Source organism: Panthera pardus, unplaced genomic scaffold, assembly GCF_024362965.1.
Source record: "Panthera pardus isolate Hobbes unplaced genomic scaffold, ASM2436296v1 HiC_scaffold_21, whole genome shotgun sequence".
Lineage (NCBI taxonomy): Eukaryota > Metazoa > Chordata > Mammalia > Carnivora > Felidae > Panthera > Panthera pardus.
In genome coordinates, this window is record NW_026526777.1 from 67,354,758 (window position 1) to 67,373,802 (window position 19,045).

General features: G+C 39.5%; 1 protein-coding gene across 1 annotated transcript in view; it reads left to right on the forward strand.

Moving 5' to 3' along the window:
- Positions 1–19,045, forward strand: part of CDC42BPA (CDC42 binding protein kinase alpha) — a 316,152-nt gene that overhangs the window by 225,507 nt on the left and 71,600 nt on the right. Inside the window, 2 exon segments of the mRNA XM_053909423.1 lie at positions 1,129–1,234; positions 9,687–9,811. Of these exon segments, the coding sequence (XP_053765398.1) occupies positions 1,129–1,234; positions 9,687–9,811 (231 nt within the window).

The window sequence follows — 19,045 nt, forward strand, 5'->3', positions numbered from 1 at the left end:
CCCAAAGATTTTGGACCACTGCGTTTTCGTTGTCCTTTGTCTCCATGTATTTTTTGATGAATTTATTTCTTTTTTATTTACTCATAGACCCATTGGTTGTTTAGAATAAGCCTCTTTGGGGCACCTGGGTGCCCTCCATGCCCAGCGTGGAGTCTGCTTAAAATTCTGTCTCTCCCTCTGCCTCTCTCCCCTTCACACACACTTGTGCTTGCACTCTCTCTAAACAACAACAAAAAATAGATAGATAGATCTTCATCTGTATAGCAACTCCATGTTTGAACACTGATTCCCCTTTCTCTCTTTGGTGGTTTGTACAAAGTCTGTTAGAACTCTTTTTGCCTCTAAGGGTGAATCACTTGTGCCCCTCAGAACTATCACTTTAAATAAGTTGTATAGGAGTGCCTGGGTGGGTAAGCATCTGACTTCAGCTCAGGTCATGATCTCGCAGTTCGTGAGTTCGAGCCCTGCATCGGGCTCTGTGCTGACAGCTCAGAGCCTGGAGCCTGCTTCGGGTTCTGTGTCTCCCTCTCTGTCTTCCCCTCCCCCACCCACGCTGTCTGTCTGTCTGTCTGTCTCTCTCTTTCTCTCTCAAAAATAATAAATAAACATAAATAAATAAGTTTTACAATATTAAATTTTTTGTGTGTGCATGCATATGTGTGTATGTAGGTAGGTACGTACTTAAGGAAGAAGGAAGGAAGGGCTGAGAGGAAGGGCTGAATATATTGAGAGGACTGTTGGAAATGTCACTGAGGGTTTGCTAGCACTCTTGAGCCGAGAAGGAATCATGTGGCGCCCACGTGTCCCCCTCTTTCCCTGACCTCCACCTTTGCCCATACTTTGTGGTCTGTGTGCAGCCACATAACGTGAGCACAGTCATGAAGGCTACAGGTCGCAGATGCCTTCCTCAGAGTTTCAAATGAAAAACAAAGTAGATGTTGGGCAGACAGATCTATTAATTAAAAGGAAATGATTGTAACTTTTAATTTTAAGGGGGAGGATTGGGACTTGGCACCTTCAAGATGGTGCGACTTTTCAGAGTAAAATGTGGAACAGCAGCCAGTCTGGGAAGTCGTTTCACCTCTGACTCAATTCCTTTTTTTCCTCTTCTGTTTTGAATTGTGTTAGTCAAAGTGAAAGGGAAGAATTTGAAAACGAGTTCAAACAACAGTACGAAAGAGAAAAAGTGTTGTTAACTGAAGAAAATAAGAAACTGACAAGTGAACTTGATAAGGTGAGTGCTACAATCTCCCCTCCTTGAGCAGGTTCTGGACGTCCAGCACGGTGACAGAAATTGTAGCCTAGTCTTATACTCGGCACAACTCAGACTCAGTACCCCTCCTTATACACAAGGATTACTTGTGGGGTGCAGGCGGGGCTTCCTTCCACCCGTCCGTGTGGGGGCTCTGGATACAGCTTTGCTTATCCCCTCTTCTTCTTCATCCCTCTTATTTTTTGAGCCTCTTTTCTTTCTTTCACTTTCCATCTGTTCTCTTTTTACTCTTTCCTCTCATATTTGTCCCTTAACTCTGTCATGGCTGCCGAAGTTAAGCTGGCCCTTGGCAAGAGCAGGAACAATTAGGCCAAACTGGGGCAGGTTTGACAACCATGATTTCATGTTCATGGTGGAGAATTGCCTGTAGCTAGAAATAATATCCTTGGTGGTTAGGAATCCAGAGAAACCTACTCTGCCTGTGGGCGCCCAGGGGCTCAGGTGGTGAAGCATCTGACTCTTGGCTTCGGCTCAGGTCATGATCTCACAGTTTGTGGTTTTGAGCCCCGCACCGGGCTCTGTGCTGACAGCGTGCAGACTGCTTGGGATTCTCTGTCTCCCTGTCTCTCTCTCTGCCCCTCCCCTGCTCACTCTCTCAATCTCTCTCTCTCTCTCTCTCTCTCTCTCTCTAAAATAAGTAAATAAACATTGAAAGAAAGAAAAGAAAAAAGAAGCGAAGCTCCACCTAAATTCTGTAGCTCAAGTAAAGAACAGAACCATAGATTAAACTTAGACTCAGCCAGATTTATGAACGAAATTTCAAATACATAAAGGGAATGTTTTTCCATTTAGTAGCTCAGATTTTTTGAACTGCCATCCTTTTGCATTTCTTTTGTCAGTTCCTAACAAACAGTTGTAAAAATCCTGATATTATCCACATGTTTTAGTAATCATATTTACATTTAAATGAGAATGTTTGGGTAATTGTATTTTATAGTGATTTCTAGGATTTTCCTCCCGTAAAAATATTTTGTTCAACTATTAATTATTCCAGTAACTAATAATGACCATGACTGAAAGAGTCATGAATTGAAAGCCCATGACTAAATAGTCATAAAAGAGAGGCTCTTTGTTCTGTTTTCCATTGCGTTCCGTATCTTTCACTACTTACCCCATGACTGTTTGGTTTTTTAAACATTTAAAAATGACCTTGCTTGTTCGGTTGAAAACTACTTGAGAAAGAATGTACACAAACTCTGTGGGAAGTGGCCCAAAGGTAGTATGAGTGTTTTGTTCAGAGTACAGAGAGCATGTGAAAGTTACCGTGTGACTTTTCGTTATTTCCGTTTAAATAAAACTAATAACATCTGAATTTTATCCCCATAAAATTTAAGTCACGTAATTGTTTTTTTCATGTGTTGACTAATAACGACTGTAAAATAAAACACTATTTCTGTCTATAAGACAGAATTTAAGATTCTCTTAAGAGTTACCTTGAGGTAAGAAATGTAATTAAACTCTAGAAGTCCTCTTCATGTAGTTTCTAGTAGAAAATGTATACAGTTCAAGAAAAATTATATTGAGAAACAATCAAATTGAATGTAGATCAAATCTTGTATTCACTCCTTGGTTTTTTTCATCACTAACCATAAAGTTCTGTTGAGTTTACGAGAAGCACATATTTCATTTTTAAGCAATACTCTTTGGATTTTGATGAGATGTGAAGGATAAAAATAAAAGCTTGTCCCCGAAGCTTGTAAAAATAGAATGTTACCTTTTCTTACTAACATGAAAGCTCTGATGAAGGATAGGAGTAGAACTCTGAGGGCAAATATTTAATGACAAACGATAACAAGGAAATATTCATTCCTGGAGCAGTAGAGACAGACCTGGGTTCTGCTACCATTTAAGCCCCTTCCCAATTTTTGCTGTTTTTATTCAGCCTTTGCTTTCTTCCTCCTTAACTGTCGGTTCACCTACCTGAGCACTGTTTCTTCTATTCGTTCATTTTTTGGTTTGGTTTGAACTGTATATTTTTGCCAGGAGGAGTAACCAGAGTACTTTTGCCATTGTTGTTCCAGCCCTTCCATCTGGAACCCAGTGAAGGGATTCAAACAGAACTTCTGGTATAGAAGCCAGAAGGCAACTCTTAGGTTAATTTTCAAACTTACATAATTAATCTCATGAAGAGATTCTCACATGCACAGTTTTAAACTCTAAAAATTAAAATTTTAAAGGAAATCAAAAGAAAGTGTGTTGATATTTTCAGAAGTCTTCTAAATTTATTACAGGGGCACCTTGGTGGCTCAGTCGGTTAAGTCTCCGACTTTGGCTCAGGTCATGATCTCTCAGTTCATGAGTTTGAGCCCCACATCGGGCTCAGTGCCAACAGCTCGGAGCCTGGAGCCTGCTTTGAATTCTGTGTCTCCCTCTCTCTCTGCCCCTCCCCTGCTCGACCTCTCTCTCTCTCTCTCTCTCTCTCTCTCTCTCTCCCCCAAAAAAATAAACATAAAAAAAATTTTCTTTTAAAGATAATTTATGGCAAATAAAATTAGCCATATATGTTAGGAAGTGAAAGTAAATGATTTTCCAGTCAGGAAAAATATTATTTTTGTCTTGGTTTTAAATCACACTATTTTACAAAAAAGCAGAATTATAAAAAAAGTGGCATATATTTAACATAAAAGTTAACCCATGATCTCATCACCACAAAACAACTATGGTAATTTTATATGTTCCTTTCCAGATTTTGTTTATATATATATATATACTATTACGTAAGTGCAGTCATATATACATTCCATTTTCTAATCTGCCTTTTCACTTAAAATGTCCTGAGCATGTTTCCATATTCTTATGTAGTCTTATAATTACCATAAGCCAAATATGTCATTGTACAAATAGCAAAACCTTCTCATTTCCAAAGAAGCAAAATGAACAAACCCTTAGGTAGAATGTACTAATGAGTTACTTTATATTTACTCAGAATTTACTTCTGAGTTACTTTATATAAATCATTTTATCCTCACAAAAGCTCTGTGAGGTGTACCCAATTATTCTTGCCATTTTATAGATGAGGAAACTGAGGCAGAGGGAATGAAGCTCCTTTCCTAATCAGAGAACCAGGAAGTGGCCAAACGGAATTTGGACACAGGCAGTCTGGCTCCAGAGTCCATGCTTTTATTCAGTAGTAATGAAAATATTAGCATTTCTCTGAGTAATACTAAACAAATCTACTTAAAACCACTTGTAGGTGTTGTAACATAGCCGTGCAAAATCTGCATTTCCTCTCCTTCCTGCAAACATCTAGTCGACGTCACTCACAAATTAGTTGGAAGGGCTGTCAAAAAAGGTGTGTTGTAGGAATGAATTAGCGAAGACGTTGCATCTGCCAGAAGAAACTTCAGAAACAGCTGGTAGACTTCTGGCTAGGCTAACATGAAGAGATTGATGAATCCTCTCAAGAAAAGAAACATTTCAAGGTGGACACGATTGTCAAAAACAATGATTTCGGAACTCTGGGAAGTAAGGGGAGGAAGACCGCTCTGAAACATTGCTGAGATAAGTGAAGGAATGTCTGAACGAGCGGAGAGATGGGCCCCCGTTAAGGGGCGAAAGACACATCTGCAGAAGAAACGTACTTGAAATGGAGAAGGAACTCTTAACACTCATTAATAAGAAATAAATACAAACAACCCATTGAAAAAAATGGGGAAAGTTTTTGAACAGACATTTCATGAAAGACCTATGAATGGCAGATCAGCTCGTGCAAAGATGTTCATTGTGGTCAGGAAAATGCCAGTTACAACCACGGTCACGTGCAGCTGTACACCCTCAAGAATGAACAGAATCCATGAGAATGACCATACCTGCTGTTGGCAAGGATGTGGGGGAACTGAAAATCCCACGCTGCTTGTAGGCGTGGAAGGTGGGAGAGCCACTTTAGAAACAGTTTCAAAAGTTCTCAGAAAGTTAGGCTTACACTTACCACGTGACCCAGAAATTTTCCTACTTACTTATTTAAGAGAATTAAAAACAGAGCCCTTTTCAAGACTTGTATGTGAATGTGCATAGCACCATTCTTCCCAAAAGCAAACCACTGGAAACAATACACATGCCCACCAACTAATGAACAGGCAAATAAGGTTTCCTATTATCCATATGATAGTCTACTACTCAGCTGTAGAAAGGAATGGATTTCTGATACGTGCAACACTGTGGTTGAACCTTAATAATATGATGAGGTATTAAATTGCTAAGAAAAGCAAAACCAGAGAAGCAGAAAACAGATCCGTGATGCCTGGAACTCAGGGTGGGAGCCAGGATTGACTGCAAACCAGCACTGGGGAAATTTCTCGTACCAGAAGTGTTCCAAAACAGGATTGTGGTGGTTGTTGCACGACTGCTTAAATTTATTAAAAATCTTTGAACCATACACTTGTAACGGATGAGTTTTATTACAGGTAAATCATACCTCAGTAAATCTGTAAAAAGAAGAGAGCCGGTAAAGTACGTTTTCAGACGTAAGTGGCATCCCTTGAGGTACGGAACTTAAATCCCTTCTTAATAGGCAGCTGAGGGTGTACGTGGGCCTTGATAGCTTCTCTGGACCCCATTTCATTCTGAGAAGACCATGAGGTTGGGCGTAGGGTTAAACAGGGAATTACAGCTGTGTTCCTTTGGTAGAGTGGAAGAAATGAAACCGCATTGGGTTGTGTCTTAAGTGTCTCTCTCTCACAGAAGGATAGGCCAAAACACACGCGAGAAAAACCCTGGGTCATTAGGAGAATTGCTGATACATTTAGATGGAGGAGTTGGCATGTGTGGCCTGTAGGCAAATCCGGCTCTCAGACTGTTTCTTTATGACCCATGAACTAAGAAGAGTTTTTACACTTATAAGTAGGTTTTTCTAAGAAGAACAAGATGTGATGGAGACCACATGTGGCCCACAAAGCCAAAAATACATACTATCTAATGCTTTACTGGAAAGCTTGCAGATCCCTGACTTAGAACATGGTTTTAGCCTGTATTAGAAACTGAACCTAACATACACATGCATACACACACACACAGACACACACACACACACACGTATGTGTAAAGATACTTATTGTAAGGAATTTGCTTACCTGATTATGGAGGCTGACAATCCCAAGACCTGCAGTTTGCAGCCCGGAGACCCAGGGGAGCCTACAGTGTAGTTTCTGTCTGAGTCCAAAGGGCTTGAGACCCCGGGAGGAGCTGCTGTTTCAGTAAGAGTCCAAAGGCAGGAAAAACCAACATCCCAGCTTGAAGGCATTGAGACAGGAGGAGATTTGACTCACTAGGGTCAATCTTTTTGTTCTTGCCTTTAGCTGATCGGATGGGCCCACTATGTTAGGGAGGGCAATCTGCTTTATTCAGTTTACTGATTCAAGTGTTAATCTCATCCAGAGGCACTGTCACAGACACGCCCTGATCACGTATGGGTACCTTGTGTGGCCCAATCAAGTTAGCACATACAATTAACCATCACCAGGCCCCTAATCTCCACAGACCTGTAAATAGCTCTTGTAGGAAAAATTCATCTCCTTCAGGTTGAGTAATCGAAAGGAAATGAACACAGTATCTCTATAAAACATACCAAAAAGCAAGAAAGGAATACTAACTAATGTAGCTTGAGACCATTTATCAGAGAAAATGTAACCATGAGATAAAAATTGAATGCAAATATTTTATCATAAATTTTAAAAAATGTATTAAAGCAGGAACTTTTGCTTCTGATAGGACAGATTAACTTGCATCATACCCACCACCTCCGCAAGAGCTGGATTTATTCTTTACTTGTTTTAATTTCCCACTGTATTTATCTGCAGCAAGGCATTGGAGAGTGAAGAGGGCAGCCTTCTTTACTGACCAAGATCCCATAGCGGAGCAGTGCAGGGTGTTGAGCCCAGCACTCGGTGCTGCTTTTCCTTGAAGCATTTGCTGATAGGAAAGCAGTAGCTGAGGAGCCAGGAAGCTGAGCACAGTATTCCACAGTCTCACGGGTTTGGAGAGAGAAATACAAGCTTTCCGTTGGACTCATTGAAAGGCTACATTTTAGGAGTAAGAGTGAACTGGAAAGAGATGAGCACTCTCAATGACTGAAAACCAGCCTGCAGTACCTGACCTATCTTGGGTCTAAGGAGGGGGATATTATACCGAGCCTCAAATTACCTCTAAAATTTTCATATAAAATGTGTGGCATGCATTAAACAATTACCATGCATACTAGGAGATACAACTGCATCACTGAAAACCAAGAGTAAAAATATAATCACAAAAACAAAATAAGGAAAGAAAAAATGAAAAAAAAAAAAAACTAGACAGTCCGTATAAATAAACCCACAGAGATTCCCGTGAGAATTTTCATAAATGAAAATTTAAAATAACTGTATGATAGAAAATAGGAAACGTGATGAATTTCAGCAGACAGCTGGAATGTATACAAGAGAGTCAAGTAGCACCTCTAGAAGTAAAAACTAAAATAACCGATGCCCAATAGAAGATTTTAACAGCAGATTGGAAAGAGCCAAAGAAAAGAGTGGATAAGTAAAAAAAAAAATTTCAGACTAAAGTATGGGTAGAGATTAGAAAGGATGGAAATACCTAAAAGAGGACAAAAACCTAGGGGACATGGTATAAAGAACTGACGTACAAATATTTGCTTTCCCAGATGGAAAGGACAGAGAGACTGGCAAAAACAGTATGTGAAGAGTACGTGGCCCATAATTTTCCGAACCTTATGAGAAACATTTACATACAAATTCAGGAAATGCCACAAATGCTAAACGTGATAAATAGAAACTAAAACCCACTTAGAAACATCAGAGAAAATCGGCTAAAAACTTGCAGCTAAAGAAAATCCTAAAAGCAGAGCAGAAAGTCACATTATATTCAAACGAGTAAAAGTTAAACCGAAAGCTGACTTCCCAACAGAAAAAAATGAAATCAAACAGGAATAAAAACAGGGAATAAAAAGGTATGACATTTTCAAAGTGCTGGAGGATGATTATTGCCAACTTAGAATGTTCTATACATCAAAAAAAAAATCTTTCAAAAATGAAAGCAGAAATTGAGACTACAAAACTCTGCAAGACCAACAACCTACTTTTTTCAACAAATAAATTACAAGAAAAGTAAAAGTTCTGGAGGGGAACTGCTATAGACTGGAATGTTTACGACCCTCCAAAATTCCCATGTTGAAACGTAACCTCTCATACGATAGTATGAGGAGGTTCTGCCTGTGGGTCGTGGTTAGTGCCTAGGGTGGAACCCTCCTGATGGGATTATTATCCCTATGAAAGCGACCCCGGAGACCCCTCTCAGGCCTCCCACCTCATAAAGAGGCAGCCAAAAGACAGCCATCTGTGAACCCAGCAGCGGCAGCCCCACCAGACCCTGAATCTGCTGGCACTTTGATCCTGGACTCTCCAGCCTCTGGACTGTGAGAAATAAATGTCTCCCACTTAAACCACCTGGTCCCTGGTATAAATAAAAGAGACTTAAAGGACATAGGGAACATAAATCTGTGTTTACTTGTTGGCAACATGATTCAATTTAATAAACTGTTAACGTGTTTTGATCTTTTGAGGTAACTGGAAATTTGAAGTGACTACCTATGTGACGATAATAAGGAAACTCATTAAATTTAATAACACTGTGCTTATATTTTGAAAGAGAGGGCCTTATTTGCAAGAGATATACACAGAAATATATATGGGTAAAATTATAGATGTCTGGTATTTGCTGCAGAATAATACGGGAGGAGGGAGGAAGAAGACAGGATACAAATAAAATGGCATCGGGAGTGCCTGGGTGGCTCAGTCGGTTAAGCCTCCAACTTCAGCTCAGGTCATGATCTCATGGTCTATGAGTTCGAGCCCCGCATCGGGCCCTGTGCTGACAGCTCAGAGCCTGGAGCCTGTTTCAGATTCTGTGTCTCCCTCTCTCTCTGACCCTCCCCCATTCATGCTCTGTCTCTCTCTGTCTCAAAAATAAATTTTAAAAATGTTTAAAAAATAAAATGGCATCAAGGTGATAATTGTTGATGTTGGGTGTGGGCTCATGGGAATTAACTTACACTGTCCCATTTTTACATATGCTTGAAATTCTTTATAAGATTCTATTTTTTAAAAAGGATGACATAGAGATTTTCAGATCAAGAAAAAAACCAAGAGATGTTGTTATCAGTGAAACCTGGGGAGTTTTCAGGCAACTGGAGGTTTGCAGAGGGAAGCAGTTTAGCACAAGGAGTAGGGGAAAAGCAAAAGCAGGAAGAGAAAATATTTGATGTTTCCAAATTCAGTGACCAGAAGGGTGCCTAATAAGAAATCAGGAAGACCATCAGTGTTTAGCGAAATATGGTGAGTTATCAAATTTAACAAGAGGTGTCTGGGCACCTTACATTCCTGTTCGTAAAAGTCACACGTGTCTTAAAACTGCCTTTCAGCTCACCACCTTGTATGAGAACTTAAGTATACGCAACCAGCAGTTAGAAGAGGAGGTAAAAGACCTGGCAGACAAGAAAGAATCGGTTGCACATTGGGAAGCTCAAATCACGGAAATCATTCAGTGGTGAGTACTTGTTTCAGTGTGTTTTTGTGGGTGATTTTAGACACACGGCCAAGTTGGCGTGAATTCCGCAAGGCTACTAACATGGGTATTTTTTCCCCCTTATTTTATCGCTTTGACAAATAACTTTCCCTGAGAAGCATAATTTTATTACTGACCTGTTATTTATTACCGATCCGTATTCTTGTATATTTTCAACTGTTCCTCTTTTCCCCAATGCAACAAGTAGCCCGTGTCCGCCTTCCACAGCTTCATTGAAAACTGGTGTTTCTAAGAAAAGAAAAGAAAAGAAAAGAAAAGAAAAGAAAAGAAAAGAAAAGGTTATTCTAAGACAGTTGGTCCTTAAAAAAAACTGAAGAAACTCATTCACTAGCTATAAGAATTCCTTTGTAAGACCAAAATTGCTGTTTGCGATTATTTTAAGAAACAGACGGCCCGGAGAAGAATTTCGAGCCTGAAGATGTGCCATCACTTTCTTTCGTATACCACAGACTGATTCACACATGGCACCGTAAAAACCTTAAATGGTCACAGTTTCATATTATCAACTATTCTTTAAGCTCTTAGGATTTAATTTGGAATAATCACCTTAGTAACTTTCACATTATTTCATTAAGCGATTCTGGCATTTGTAAAAGTGTGTATATTTTTATAAAACATGAAGAAAGTTGAATCCAATAGGGACTTTATTTTGTAATGAAAATAGGTGGCTTCACTTTTTATATTTACTTTTCAACCTTTTGGTTCTTTCTGGCACATCATGGATGCTTAATTTGCATGAAAACAACTAGTTTCTTTATGTATCTATAGACCAGTCATTTGGTGGGAATTTTAGTTTCTCATACTCTTATTTTGGTTCTTCAAGCATCATTTTCCATTTTCCTACCTTACGGCAGATTCATACCCTCCATCTTAAATAAAATCAGAAGTGAATAAACACTGCAAGAGATCTTACCCAGATGACTCAAGTATTTTGATAAAGGCCTAACTACAGAACTCTTGTGTTCACTCACCTTTGGCTTATGAATGTGACCGTTAAATGCATATCTAAACAAAAATGCCCAAATTGTGGAAATGTGGTTGTGTTCCAACAGTTAATGATTCATTAATGGTTAATTTGTGTCCTTGTCATCAAGTCTACATTTCTAAAGCAAAATCATTGTAATTTTTAGCCAAGCTTGTAATATCAAAAATTACGGGGCCACCTGGGTGTCTCAGTTGGTTAAACATCTGACTCTTGGTTTGGGCTCAGGCCATGATCTCACAGTTTGTGGGTTTGAACCCTGCATCAGGCTCTGTGCTGATATTATGGAGCCTGCTCGGGGTTCTCTCTCTCTCCCTCCCCGCCACCCCTTCCCCTCTTATGCACGCACATGCTCTCTCTCAAAATAAATAAACTTAAAAAAATAATGTCGGGGCGCCTGGTGGCTCAGCCGGTTAAGCGCCGACTTCGACTCAAGTCAAGATCTCACTGTTCAGGGGCTTGAGCCCTGCATTGGGCTCTGTGCTGACAGCTCAGAGCCTGGAGCCTGCTTCGAATTCTGTGTCTCCCTCTCTGTCCCTCCCCTGCTCACGCTCTGTCTCTCTCTCTCAAAAATAAACATTAAAAAATTAAAAAAATAATAATATCAAAAATTATGACTCTTAACTACTTGGAACTGGTGGTGGCAAAACAAACAAACAAAAAAACTATGACTCTTCATTTGTAACTACATTATTTTGTAATCAAACTTATAATTAAGCTGTTGCTGAAAATGACTTTACAGAAAACAAAGATGATCTGGCCAAAGCCAGAGTTCCTAGACAACTAATTTTTTCTAGTGACAGGCATGATGGGTTCAGATGGAATGAGAAGTAAGGAAATAAGCTTTAGTAGTAAAGGAAATAAGCTTTAAAGGTAAACTCTGGAAAGGGTTAGTGGTTAGGCGGCCGGTATCTTCCCACAGGTGGCTCTGTGTTTATGCTGAGGGGCTGGGGAGAGATGGTGCCAGCCAGCTACTCTTGTTCTCGGAGAGGTCTCTCCATGAATGGGGTCTCTCTGGGCTACACTCCAAGAAGAGCAAATAACCTCCCCACTGTGTGCCCTAGGGGCTCTTCAGATCACTGTTTCCAGGTCATCTATCTCCAGGCTGTTGGCCTGCCTTCTCTCCAAGAGCAGCGCAGTGCCCTCCAGGCTCTATTTCCCACTGACCTTTAAAACTCCAGTCTTCAAGCTCTGCTGGTTCCAAGAACTCACAAAATTTAGTCCCTCTTGTTTTCCAAGCCAATGGCTGTGGGGAGATGTTCTCCTTATGAGTTCCCTTGTGTGCTCCTCTCTCTCTCACCCTTCTCCATGACCATGGCTCCCTCCCTTCGGCAGCAGTCAGGATTCGTTTCTCCCCTAGACCAGGTCTCTGCACTTCCTACCTTCTTCAATGTGACCTCTTCTCTCTCTTTAACTGTGGAGTCTGTTCTGTCAGTTTTCAGGTGAATTTCTGGGGTATTTAGTCAGATTTGATAGTTATCTAGTTGTATTCACGGGATGAGCTGAGCCTAGGGTCCTCCTACTCCACTGCCATCTTCCTATTTCTAGCATCACTTCATTTAAAAAAAATTTTTTTTACGCCAAGCCCCACCCCCATGTGCTCTGGTGGGACTGCCCTTCTCGATCATGCTTACCTTAGCCGCATTGTGGCAGCCCCTTTGTGCCAGAAGGGTAGCACAAACCCTTGCCCATACCACGTCTCCCAACCAGAGAGTTTTGCAAGGCCTCAGTTCCAGTGGAGGTCCCATTTCACAAGCAGATCAAAGCAAAACTGGCTAAAACTCACCACATTTAGGCCAGGGACTAAACTCTGCCCATAGCAGGCAAGGAGAGCCTCTGCAGACAACTGGCCTCAAGGACAGAGCAACCAGAACAGAGCAGCAGAGCACACACAGCACACACTGGGGACACTCCCTGAAGTGCCAGGCCTTGGGCACTATATGACCTCTTCTTCATGAAGCCATTACTCTCAAGAGCGGGAGAGATAACTGGCTTTTCTTTTTTCTTTTTTAATTTAAGTTTTTTTTAATGTTTATTTATTTTTGATAGAGTGCAAGCGAGCAGGGAAGGGACAGAGAGAGAGGGAGACACAGAGTCCAAAGCAGGTTCCGGGCCCTGAGCTGTCAGCACAGAGCCCGACGCAGGGCTGAAACCCAAACAGCGAGATCATGACCTGAGCTGAAGTCAGACACTTAACCGACTGAGCCACCCAGGCGCCCCATAACTGGCTTTTCTAGCACACAGAAGCAGACAGAGATTTAGACAAAATGAGAAGACCAGGGATTTGTCCCAAATGAAAGAACAAGATAAGGCCGTGACCAGAGATCTAAGCAAAATAGATGTAAATAACATGTCTGATGGAGAATTAGAGTAGCAATCATAAAGATAGTCACTGGACTTGAGAAAAGAATGGAGGACATCAGTAGCACCCTTACCACAGAGATAAAAGAGTTAAAGAATCAGAGATGAAGAGTGTAATAAACAAGATTAGAAACACACTTGATGCACTTGATGCAGTGAACAGCAGGCTGGAAGAAGCAGGAGAATTAATGAATGACGAAGGCATAGTAATTGAAAGCAGTTCAAATATGCAAAATGAGAGCGGACTTAGGCAACTCAGTGACTCCGTTAAATGTAATAACTTTGGTATTATAGGAGTTCTAGTAGACAGAGAGAAGGAAGGAAGGGAACAAACATCCAGATCCAGGAGGTACGGAGAACTCTTCATCAAAATCAACAAAAGCAGGCCTACATCAAGACATATTGTGATTAAATTTCCAAAATACAGTGTTAAAGAAAAAAATCTTAAAAGCAGCAAGACAAAATAAGTCAGTAATGTACAAAGGAAAACCCAAAAGGCTAGCAGGAGATTTTGCAACAGAAACCTGGCAAGCCTGAAGGGAGTGTTATGATATACTCAGCGTGCTGAATGGGAAAAATATGCAGCCAAGAATACTCTGTCCAGCAATGATGTCATTCAGAATAGAAGGAGAGATAAAGAGTTCCCTGGACACACAAAAACTAAAGGAATTCATGACCATTAAAGCAGCTCTACAAGAAATATTTAAGGGAACTCTGAGTGGAAAGGAGATACCAAAAGTGATAGTATAAAGGTAGGAAACATAAATGCAGTAAAAATGAATGTTTCTGTAAAAAATCAGTCCAGGAACTCACAAAAGAGGGTATAAAATATGACACCATATACCTAAAACGTGGGGAGGAGAGAAGAAAAGAATGGGTTCAAACTTAAACGACCATGAACTTAATATAGACTGCTGTATGCAGGTGTTGTATACAAACCTAATGGTATAACGATCTATCAAAAACCAGCAATAAACATGCAAAAAATGAAGGCAAAGAAATTCAAAGATATCAGTTAAAATCAGACCGTAAAAGAGAAAGATGATAAAGGTTCAGAGAAAATCTTCAGAAACAACCACAAAACAGGTAATAAAATGGCAATAAATACATATCTATCAATAATTACTTTCTAAATAAACTGCTCTAATCAAAAGACTTAGGGTGTCAGAATGGATAACCCATCTATGCACTGCCTACAAGAGATTCTCATTTTAGACCAAAAGACACCTGCATATTGAAAGTGAGAGGATGGAGAAACATTTATCATGCAAATGAATGTCAAAAGAAAGCTGGATTGGGGACGCCTGGGTGACTTAGTCAGTTAAGCGTCCAACTCTTGATTTTGGCTCAGGTTGTGATCTCATGGTTCATGGGGGTGAGCCCCGCATCAGACTCTGCACTGACAGCGTGGAGCCTGCTTGGGATTCTCTCTCTCCCTGTCTCTCTCTGCTCTTCCCCAACTCACACTCTCTCCCTCTCAAAATAAATTTTAAAAAGAAAGAAATCAGGAGTAGCAATACTTAGGTCAAGCAGAGTCGACTTCAAAACAAAGACTGTAACAAGGGCAAGACACAAAAGGGTGTTATAATAAAGGGGACAATGCAACAGGAAGGTATAACAATTATAAATATTTATGAGCCAAACATGGGAACACCCAAATACATAAAACAATAACAGACATAAAGGAACTAATCAATAATAATACGATAATAGTAGGGGACTTTAACACCCCACTTACAGCAAGCAGTGAACAGATCATCTAAGCAGAAAATCAATAAGGAAACAGTGACTTTGAATGACACGCTGGACCAGATGGACATAATAGATATATTCATAACATTCCATCCTAAAACAGCAAAATACCCATTCTTTTCAAGTGCACATGGAACGGTGTCTAGAATAGATAACATATTAGGCTGCAAAATAGGTCTCGACAAATTCAAGAAGATTGAAGTCATATCATGCACCTTTTGTGACCGCAATGCTACAAAACTAGAAGTCAACTACAAGAAAGAATCTGGGAAGACCACAAATACATGAAGGTTAGATAACATGTTACTAAACAATGAGTTGGTCAACCAGGAAATAAAAGAAAAAAATTAAAAATGCATGGAAACAAAGGAAAATGAAAGTAGTCCAAACCTTTGAGATTCAGCGAAAGCAATTCTAAGAGGGGAGTATATAGCAATACAGGCCTACATCAGGAAGCAAGAAAAATCTCAAGCAACTTAACCTTATGCGTTACCTAAAGGAGCTAGAAAAAGAACAACAAATGAAGGCTAAAGCCAGCAAAAGAAGGAAATAATAAAGATTAGAGTAGAAATATATGATCTAGAAACTTAAAAACAGTAGAACAAATCAATGAAACCAGGAACTGATTCTTTGAAAAAATTAATAAAATTGGCAAACTTCTAACCAGACTTATCAGAAATAAAAGAGAAAGGACCCAAATGAATAAAATCACAAACGAGAGAGGAGAAATCATAACCAACACCACAGAAATGCAATTATAAGAGAGTATTATGAAAAACTATATGCCAACAAGTTGCACAACCTAGAAGGAATGGATAAATTCCTAAAAACATAAAATTACCAAAACTGAAACAAGAAAAAATAGAAAATTTGCACAGACAACTAGCAAAAAAATCAAATCTGTAATCAAAACAAAACAAAAAACTCCCAACAAATAAAAGTCCTTGAACAGATGGCCTCACAGGGGAATTCTGCCAAACATTTAAAGAAGAGTTAACACCTATTCTTCTTCTCAAACTATTCCAAAAGGATAGAAAAGGAGGAAAAACTTCCAAATTCATTCTCTGAGGCCAGGGTTTCCCTGATTCCAAAACCAGATAAAGACACCACAAAAAAGAGAACTACAGGCCCAGTATCTTTAATGAACACAGATGCAAAAATTGTTAACAAAATACTAGCAAACTGAATCCAACAAAACACTTAAAAAATCATTCACCACGATCAAGTGGGATTTATTCCCAACTTGCAAGGGCGATTCAGTATTCTCAAATCAATCAACATGATCCATCACATTAATAAAAGGAAGGCTAAGATCCATATGATCATTTCAGCAGATGCAGAAAAAGCATTTCACAAAGTTCAACATCCATTCATGATAAAAGCCCTCAACAAAGTAGACTTAAAGGTAACATACCTCAACATAGTTAAGGCCATTTATGAAAAACCAACAACTAGTATCATCCTAAATGGGGAAAAACTAGTAAGAGATTTTCCTCTGTAGTAAAAAAAAAAAAAAAAAAAGACGGGATGTCCACTATCACTGCTTTTATTCAACATAGTGGAAGTGTTAGCCACAGCAGTCAGACAAGAAAAAAATAAAAAGCATCGAAATCGGCAAGGAAGAAGTCAAACTTTTACTATTTGCAAATGACATGATACTATACGTAGAAAACTCAAAAAACTCCACCAAAAACCTGCCGGTCCTAGGATACAAAATTGGTATACAGACATGTTGCATTTCTGTACACCAATAATAATGGAGTGGCAGACAGAGAAATTGAGGAGTCAGTCTCATTTACCATTGCACAAAAAATAATAAAATACCCAGGAATAAACCTAACCAAAGAGGTGAAAGATCTGTACTCTGAAAACTATAAAACATTGATGTAGAAATTGAAGAAAACACAAAGAAATGGAAAGACATTCCATGCTTATGGATCGGAAGAACAAGCATTGTTAAAATGTCAGTACTACCCAAAACAATCTATAGATTTAATGCAATTCTTATAAAAATACCGACAGCATTTTTCACAGAGCTTGAACAAAAAATCATAAAATTTATATGGAACCACAAAAGACCCCAAATAGCCAAAGCAATCTTGAAAAAGAAAAGCAAAGTTGGAGGCATCACAATTGCAGGCTTCCAAGTTATATTACAAAGCTGTAATAACAAAAACTATATAGACACAAATACAGACAAATATAGACACGTAGGTCAATAGAACAGAATATAAAACCCAGAAGGGAACCCACAACTATACGGTCGGTTAATCTTCAACAAAGCAGGAAAGAATATCCAATGGAAAAAAGAATATCTCTTCAACAAATGGGTGTTGGAAAAGAATGAATGAAAAAGAATGAAAGTCCATGCAAAAGAATGGAATTAGATTACTTTCTTTTACACAATACACAAAAATAAATTCAAAATGGATTGAAGACCTAAATGTGAGACAGGAAGCCATCAAAATCCTAGAGAAGACCGGCAGTAATTTCTTTGACACTGGCCATAGTAACTTCTATATATGTCTCCTGATGCAAGGGAAACAAAAGCAAAAATGAGCTGTTGGGACTACATCAAGATAAAAAGCTTCTGCACCGTGAAGGAGAAAATCCACAAAACTAAAAGGCAACCTACAGACTGGGAAGAAATATTTGAAAATGACATATTCTGTCAAGGGCTAGTATCCAAAATACATAAAGAACTTACAATACACCCCCGAAATGAATAATCCAATTTTAAAAACGGGCAGAAGACATGAACAGACATTTTTCCAAAGAAGACATACAGGTAACCAGTAGACACATGAAAAGATGCCGAGCATCACTCATCATCAGGGAAATACAAATTAAAACCACAGTGAGATACCATCTCATACCTGTCAGAATGGCTAAAATCAACAACACGGGAAATAAGTGTTGGCAAGGATACAGAGAATAAGCAGCCCTTGTCTACTGTTGGTGCAGATGCAAACTGGTGCAGCCACTCTGGAAAACGGTATGGAGGTTCCTCAAAAAGTTAAAAATAGAGCTGCCTTACGATCCTGAAATCACCCTACCAGGTATTTACCGAAAGAGTAGAACAATACTAATTCAAAGGGATATATGCATACTATGTTTGCAGCAGCATTATCAACAATTAGCCAAATTACAGAAAGAGCCCAAATGTCTCTGGACCGATGCATGGATAAAGAGGATGTGGTATACATATACAGAGGAATATCAGCTGTGAAATGGAAAGAAATCTTGCCATTTGCGATGACGTGGATGGAGCTAAAGAGTATTAGCTAAACAGAATAAGCCAATCAAACACAAAAACCATATGATCCCACTCCTATGTGGAATTGAAGAAACAAAACAAACGAGCAAAGGGAAAAACGAGAGAGAGAGAGACAAATAATGAAACAGATTGTTAACTAGAGAACAACACACTGATGGTTACCAGGGGGGAGGGGTGGGGGGGTGGTGAACTAGGCGGCGGAGAGTGAGGGCACTTGTCGTGAGGAGCGTCGGGTGTTGTAGGGAAGTGGTGTCTCACTGTATTGTACGCCTGAAACTAGTGTAGCACTGTAAGTTCACAAACTGGAATTTAAACTAGAACTTCAACAAAAATGAGGCGATGCCCAAACAAGGTTTTAGGAGTTTGTAATATATGGTATTTTAAATGTTTCCGTTGGACAAAGTAATGGTGTTAAAACAGAACAGGTGCTGTTGTATGTGAGACCTCAGTTAGATGCATTTCTAATGGCCCCTTACTCTGCCCCCTCCACCTTTCCTATGAAATATCCCTCTTCTATGAAAGAATACCTTTTAGGGCAGGGAGACCTTGTTGTTCATCACTGTGTGCAGTGCTCACCATTGGCTCATCAGAATACATCGCTCTTTCTCTTTGAAATGATAGGACAAAAAAAACTCGGAGTCATAGTCTAGTCCCTAAGAGTGATGTCTAAAACCCATTTCCTCACATCTGCTGCATTCTTCCGGTATAAATAGGCGGTAGGGTGGTCTGTAAAAGCTAGGACTTTGCCTTCAAGCAGCTTATAACATTTAAAAGTTTAAAAACTAATGTGACTGGATTTGGAGATTAGTTACAAGACTTAAAT